Source organism: Drosophila novamexicana, unplaced genomic scaffold (assembly GCF_003285875.2).
Source record: "Drosophila novamexicana strain 15010-1031.04,08,12 unplaced genomic scaffold, DnovRS2.1 tig00000008-arrow-pilon, whole genome shotgun sequence".
Lineage (NCBI taxonomy): Eukaryota > Metazoa > Arthropoda > Insecta > Diptera > Drosophilidae > Drosophila > Drosophila novamexicana.
The window spans coordinates 3,577,342-3,585,273 of record NW_020824765.1 but is presented as its reverse complement, the minus strand read 5'-3'; the positions used below and the strand labels follow the sequence as shown (position 1 = coordinate 3,585,273).

At 38.5% G+C, this 7,932-nt stretch overlaps 1 protein-coding gene across 1 annotated transcript; it reads left to right on the top strand.

The window, feature by feature from the left end:
• The first annotated feature begins 5,530 nt into the window (after nt 1-5,530).
• LOC115759276 lies at nt 5,531-7,396 on the top strand. The gene is made up of 4 exons (XM_030700182.1): nt 5,531-5,594; nt 5,667-5,757; nt 6,804-7,047; nt 7,112-7,396. The coding sequence occupies exons 2-4, from the start codon at nt 5,697-5,699 to the stop codon at nt 7,359-7,361; spliced, it is 555 nt and encodes a 184-aa protein (XP_030556042.1). The 5' UTR covers nt 5,531-5,594; nt 5,667-5,696; the 3' UTR covers nt 7,362-7,396.
• The last annotated feature ends 536 nt before the right edge of the window (nt 7,397-7,932 follow it).

Here is a 7,932-nt window from a genome sequence, read left to right as displayed (position 1 = left end):
GCGATTTCAATTATCGGGCTTGTATCGGGGGTGGTTGCAACAGGAACATGCGACCGCCGATTAGCACGTGTCGCTCGTTCGAGCTGCACCGCCCCGCCGTCGACCTGCCGGCGCCACGTGACCTAAATGAGGCCGGGAGCAGTATCTGAAAATAAACATAATTATGCCAACTACGGGATGCAGTGCCACCGGGCGGGGCCAATCTGATAAACGTCGCAAATCGGCAAACACGCAACTAGATTTGTCATCATCAAACAAAGTGGGCGTGAAAATTGCGGATGAAACCGGACGGAACGGCAACAAGGAAGGATGCTTGTCCGACAACATGCTCCGGTACAGCATCCTGGGCGGATGCAATCATGTCTAGTCGTGTGCCAGCCTGCAAAATGGCATTATTTGCCTTTCCCAGGAACAAAAGAATAATGCACTCGCAGATAAAATAATAGCCAGAAATGTTGGGCACAGATATGGCATATGCCATTTATAGTATACCATAATCCATCCCATATTCTATGTAGAAATAATTTTTAACTTTTCCAAGCTAAGCGAAGGACAGGGCGGAGCAGACACTCGCAGCAGCTGAGCTCAGATATGGAGCTTAGGCTTCGAGGGTTTTGCTAATTTTCATGCGATTCGCGTATTTCACTTACCTCACTGTACTCCAGCTTGACCATCACGTAGCTGGCAGACAGCTCGGCATTGTCCTGCATTCATTACACTCTCATTTGGCGGATTTCTTGGATTCCTGTGGAGCTACTTGCGCAGTTAGTTGGCATGCATGGGTTGACAGACGGCTGTGTCTCTTGGAGAATGCTGGTCCAGACACTTGCTATTCATATTGTGGGCAACAAACTAATCATGTCCCAGCTGCCATGCATTATTTTGTGCACATTTTCTGATTGCAAAAATCACCGGAGAAATCAGCAAAGTGCGTGACGATTCGCCGGACGGTGCCCAGCCAAAACAGGCCCATGAAAAATCCAATGAAATGTTAGAGGTGGGGGGGCCGAATTGTTAGCTTTTTTTGATTTGCAAGGGCAACCCTACTTGAAAGCTACTGAAGGCAATTTAGCCGCTGACAATCACAAAATTTGACATGGCTTTAGTCAGTTCTGTTTTTAGAAAAACATTGAAAATCAATTTGTACTCTAAGTATATTTTTGGCAGCCAGTTATGCAAAGCATTTGGTCAAAATGTAACAATGGAATCCCCCTCTTTTTGCAGGGGTGAGTCGATTCCAATCTAAATTTATTACTATTGCAGATGGAATTTGTTTTTGTTTTTTGTTATGAATATTAGAAAAGATAAAACTTAACATCTGCGCTGTCACAGAATATAATATTATATATTCGTGACCAGTATTAGCCTCAGTAGTTATATAATCATATCCGTCCATTTGTCTGCCTGACCCTTTGTTTCTTCAGCTTTTCTCTTAGCTTTTAAGCCAATTGTTGTAAGCTTTTCATTGATCCAGACAAATTATATTTAGATTTTGTATAAAAACGCAGTATATATACATACTATATATATATATTTGGGACAACCATAGAATAAAAACGCTTATTTTGTTATATAATTATATTATATTGGGCAAAACCCAAAAACCAGAATAATGTTGCCTGATTTAGATTTCAAATTGATCTCGACCCCAAACCGAGAACAAAGGTTTGTGCATGTGTGTATGTATACGTGTGTGTGAGGTTGTGTGTGTGTATGTGTATGCATGCATGCATTTATGTATATATGTATGTATGCATGCATATTTATTTATTATACCAAACGCAGGCCACCTTATATTTCGCTGTGCTGTAAATTTAAATAAAACTAATTTTTGCCAAGTGCTCTACTCCTCGATTCTCAAGAATTTTAGTAGGCTCTGCAGTTTTTCATGCTTAGCTAGAAGTGAAGTGCCTTTTTTGTTTGTTTTTTTTTTTTTTTTGGTTTTGTTTTTGGTATGTATATGTATGTTGTATATGTATGTAGTATGCACATGTGTACATATATATGTATGTATGTATGCATGCATTTACATACATATGTATGTACGTATGTATGTGTTTATGTATGTATGTATGTATGTATGTATGTATGTATGTATGTATGTGTGTATGTATGTATGTATGTACGTTTGCATGCGTGTGTGTATGTAGATACGTATGTATGTATGTATGTATGTGTGTGTGTGTATGTATGTACGTATGTATGTGTGTGTGTATGTATGTTAGTATGTATGTATGTATGAATGTATGTATGTATGTATGTTTGTATGTATGTATGTATGTATGTATGCATGTGTGTATGTACATTTATATGTACATATTTCCGTCGTTCTGCCTGTTTCTATGCAAACTAGTACGTTGTTGGGCAGAATTGTATAATATTTTGATCAATCTGATCAATTTCGAGCTTCAGTATTTGCAAAACCATAATTCTACAAGGAAAGTAGCTCTTCTCTCTTGAAACATTTTTATTTATTATTAATTATTCATGTTTTTATTATTTGATAAATTAAATATAAAAATATAGCAAATTAACTGAAAATTTTTTGAAAATGTTGTCAAGTGAGACGAAACATTTAAATGCTTAAAGATATATAACTACTGGGATACGCGTTTTTACTTAAATTAAACTGTCTATTATAAGGTAGCTTGGAGTGGTGGTTAAATTGGAACAAAGCCAATAAATCACAATGCTTAGGCCAATTTCCAGTTTGAGTTCGAGTTCGAGTTGTGCACTTAGTACCCATGTCCCGTAGATGTCCAGGCAGTTGTCCCAGGTCGGCTGTCAAACATAATCACCTTGAGCCGCAAGTGCCCCCGAAAACGACGGGCACAGCAGACACCCTCTCATCAGGGTCCAAGTTTTTTTTTGTAGCGTCTGTCTCGAGCAAACGAATCTATTCTCAAAGGGAATTTATGCCGTTTGTCTCTGTGTGAATGAAATATTTTATTTTGGTTTTTATTATGGCCGCCCGTTCAGTTTTTAACACATTGTAGAGAATTTTTGTAATTTCAACACGTTGCAACATCCGAGGGCTGTTGCGAAACGTCGAAAACTTTTGGCAAGCCCAAAATGTTGTCCAAATTTTCGCCAGTGTCCACATCTCGGACACAAATGATTAATGTGCTGGCAGTTCTCAACGGCAAATAATAAATTGTTTTTTGCGCTTTTCTCACTTTTTTATATAAAAAAAGCAGACAGGGGTTATTTTAACGGGGGAGCATGAAAACTGCCCTGTCACCGTTTGCTGCAACGCTTTTATTTAATCTTTTATCATAAACGTGTTCAAAATTCATAAACATGTTTTGTGCTCAAACTCTGATCGAAACTTACATTTGTATTGCAAATGGTTACCCAATTACACATTTATAATTACTATATTTTGTACAAATAGCAACCAAGTATTCCGACTTTCGACTGAGCTCATTGATAATAGACAAATTGAGTATAATGGCAATATATCGATTTTGAGACAATCCCCTATCATTCCGTTTCATTTCTAGAGGGATAAACAAAATAAAACATAATGCGCCTCTTACCTGATGTTTAAGGAAAAAGGTAATATGTATAATATGTATTATTTATAATATGTATTTGCAGTCCGAAAGTGGAAGAAAGACAACTCCGATAAAGCTAAGGAAAGTTTCGTTAAGCAGATGCAAAACTAAGTATCTGATATTTTGCACGTCACAAATATATTGAAAAAAAAGCTATTTCACGATAGAAGTTGTTGGAATTTATTGTAATAATTTGAATTTTTATTGGCTTGTGTAAAAGATGTAAAAGTTCCATGGTTGGGTGTGCCCAACTATCACATACTCCTTGTAGACGCATAACATTTTCCCATAAAAATTGTAACGCATACAAGGAAACACTCCATAAAGTATATTTATATTCTTGATCAGTATCAATTGCTACTCTCTTAATAACAAAGAAGTCGTCATGGAACGTGACGCAGGCTCGTCTTTCTGTTTAAGACAGTAGATAACGAAGAAATGGAAATAGAAATGAATTTTTCAAAAATTAAAATGAATTCGGAGATATCCGTTTTTTCTTGTTTTCGTTGTTGCAGCGCCGTTTAATTTCTGGTAGTATTATTTATGCAAATGTTTAATCAAATTAATAAATAATTAATAATGCTTACTGTGAAAATTGTTACGCAGCAAATGATTAATGGCTACAGCAATTATTAAACATTTTTAGCATGTGGTTTGTTGTTTTTTTTTGCTCATGAGGAACTAAAAATAATCAAATATTCATAAATATGATGTACCATAGTAAAATTCATTTTAATTATTTAGTATTTTATAATTGTTTAGTACACGTTGAAGTTAGTTGAATTGTAAACTGTTGCTTGAGTCATGGTTATAAGGTACCACCTAGTCGAGCACTCTTGCCCAAAGCATTCTGACTTGTTTTTATAAGGAGTAGCTTTACCGTTGCACGAGTTTGTATTTCTGATGTTGTGTAAGAAACTGATATTCAATAGTCGAATTATAAATTCATTCATTTGGGTGTTTAATGTCGCAAACATTTAAATCGATTTGTTAATTAGTGCGTCGAGCAGCGTTTATAAAGTTTATTAAATTAGCAACTGGAATTGAGCTGGCTTAAATATAGTATTGAATTTCAAATGAGGTATCTAGCGCTACCACTGGACAACACTCTGAAGAATTCCAAAGATATTGAAAGAATATAAGATCTTAGATTAAGGAACTTACAGTAAGTATTAAAGCCAAGTTTACAGATAAAATTCTCGAAATAATGTTTGCCTACTGATTTCAAACAATTCATTTATATTTTAACAACAACAAAAAATGAGGTTATTGTCCGAAACAGCAAAATAAGTTAAGTCCACAAATAAGGTCAGCGAAAATAAATTCAACACTCCAACCACAAGAGTCCACACTTGGCCAAAATTCAAAAAAAAAAAGCTTTCAACGCGAACGCAATGCTCAGTACTCGGAGAGAGCCTCACGTGGATGAACAGCTGAAGTAGCCCTGAGCAAGCTTGGTGAATAATAATAAGAAAACAAACAAAAAATATCAAAAAAGTTGAGCCAAAAAAAACAAACAAATCGGGTTTGGCAAAATCCCCCAATATTCCAAATTAACGGGCACCTATTCCTGATCTCGTTCCGCAAGTTTTCATTATTAGCATGCGAATGTGCGTCTATGATTTGAGTCTGCCTTCAAAAATGTTGTTTTTGTTTGTTTTGAAAATATGTTTTCAAATGCTGCCATATTTTAATTACGCTGAATCAGCGATAGTAAATCTAGCTTAATGCTTTTCTCTTGCAGAGAAATCAAACGCTTTCCAGTTTTTCAGGTGAGCCGATCGCGGCGCATAAGATTTCTTGATTTTATCACTTGAGTTCTTTTGTTTTCGCTTAAGCTTCGGGGCTTAGGCTTGGGCTGCTGCTGGGTCTGGGTCTGGGTCTGAGTCTGGCTTGCGACTTGCACGCTTCTTCTTCTTGTTATTCTCGCTAAAATTTCCATATAAAAGACGACAGCATCGGCATCGTAAGTTTAGTCGTTTTGGAGTTTTAACTGTTGTCTAACGTTCCGTGTTCGTCGCCTAAGTCTTTCGTTCTGTGAGTAGCAGCTCGCCGCCTTTGCCGATCATCTGTGCTGACTAATCTGTGACTGTGCTTGTGACTTCGTAGATATCTCCGTGTTGGATTAAGCTGAGAATCATGAAATACGCTGTCATCGCCCTCGCTCTCGCCCTTTTCGCCGTAGCTCACGCAGCTTCCGGTAAGTACGACGCTGCGAACAGCTCATGCGTCATCAGAGCTTGGAACTTTGGAAGACATTATACTAAAGTTGAAGATTCAATGCCGCAATTACATCATTGTCTATTAGCGTTAACGCGTTTCGGTTATTAGAAAACCAACTTAACGATTGTTATTATCGTCTTCGTCTTTATTTTATTCATTATTTCCGCCTTTGAAGACGTGTATGCTAATATGTGTATGTGATAAACGAAATTCAAGTTACGCCTAGCACAATATATACAATCGATTATTTAATATATGAATGTACGTATATACATAATTGTGCCTACAAGTGGTCAGAACACTTTAGAAACTCAGTACGCGTTGTTTAAAGAGACTCTTAAATATTATGAAAATATATTAAATTAAAAGAAAGAAACAATGAATCTTATGAAAACAAGCTCACTTCCGGCTTGTCGGTAGTTTAAAAACTAAGCTTTACTCCCAGTGAGCCTTATCGTAGCCTCCCAAGCTACTTAAGCAACTGATCGGTACTTGCCAGAATACATAGTTATGACAGCATTGTCTGTGAATAAATTGAATACAAAATTTAATCAATTTTGGTTAACACCCATTCATTTGGCGTTGCCTATTTCTTGGTGAATTTAATAAACAAATATAAGAAGTCAAAACTGCTACTAGACTTGAACCGGCAACCTTTCGTCTGTTAGTCCGCTGCTCAGACACTTAAGATATACACTCATGACGTCCATATAGCCGAGTTGTTTATGTTCCAAAAATATTGACGATAAAAGAAGTGGGATTTATCCTCTATCGATCAGTTTTAATTAGCCAGATCAGATTTTATATCCATGATTTCATTGGAAGGTGTAGAAATGACATTCTGTCGACCTGTAAGAGCGAGCGTCCTTTTCGTATTTTATGTCAAAGTTTCACGCGGTGCGAATTTACAAACGGATAGCGTTTGAATTGATATATAATGAAAATAATAATAATATATAAATTGATATATAATGATAAAACTCGGCTGCTATACTTGAGACTAAATCTATCCACCTTTTGCAGAAGCTGGTCAGTTTGTACCCAGGGCGTTCTTCACCCTGGACTCTGAGGGCCATCAGTCGAGTGTGCATCCAGTTAATGCTCACCTGCTGAAGCGTCTGCGTCGTCAGGTGTTCAGCTCTTCGTCTTCATCGTCATCATCCTCGTCTTCATCGGGCAATGGCCACGTTATAACTACATCGAACCAGCAGGTGGTAAATCCTGATGGCTCCAGTTTCAGCGGAGGAAGCATTCAACACATTGCACAGTGCGTAAAAGTTGCCCAAACTAAAAATGAATATAACCAACTTTGGCATTTTCGTACATTTTAGACCTGCATTCGAAATTGGACAACGCTTCGGCGAGGATTCGTCGTCGAGCTATGCCAAGCCTGCAGCCAGCAGCTTTGGAGCACAGACTGCGGGAACCCAGAGCTACGGCACGCCTCAAGGAGTTGTCATTAGCTACACCGGCTCCACGGATGCAGCTGGCAACCAGAAATACCACGAAACTCATGGCACCATCGGCAACGACGGCCAATGGAAATATAACCAGACGAGCATCGTCTACCCCCGTAATTAAGAGCCCCAGTTCCCAGCCCACCTATGCTTAGAATTATGGCCTGTGGCCCATTGATGTGTAATAAGAACTCAAATTCACAGGCACAGTTCCGCACGCAGTTGTTTTGTTCAAAGGTCATTCAATTGGTTTCAAGTGGGCGTTATGGCACGCCCACTGCCTCTGCTGTTGCGCCAGGCCTCTAACCTGGCAGACACTTTAGATGATTGCATCCCGGTTTAATCTCGCAAAAAGTGCACAGCCTGCTCCACTGGGCACAAACAATGCCAAGTGGGCGTGTGGGCGTGCTGTACGAGCAGTGTTGGTAAATGGTTTCAGTGAATTTGCTCAGCCAAGCGGAACTCTTGCCGAGCAACTACCTCCGACTCGGTGATTAAAAGAACGTGTAGTGCCGCGATGACAAATGGCAAACTATGATGTCAGGCTGCCTAATGGGTTCGGGTTTGGGGTTGGGGTTGGGTTTGGGGCACGCGTGTAAATCAAAAGATGCAGCAGCCACGACAAGATATGAATATGTTATTTGCTTGGGGAATTGCCCAAATCTCAACAGGTACACGCACTTTGGCACCGGCTG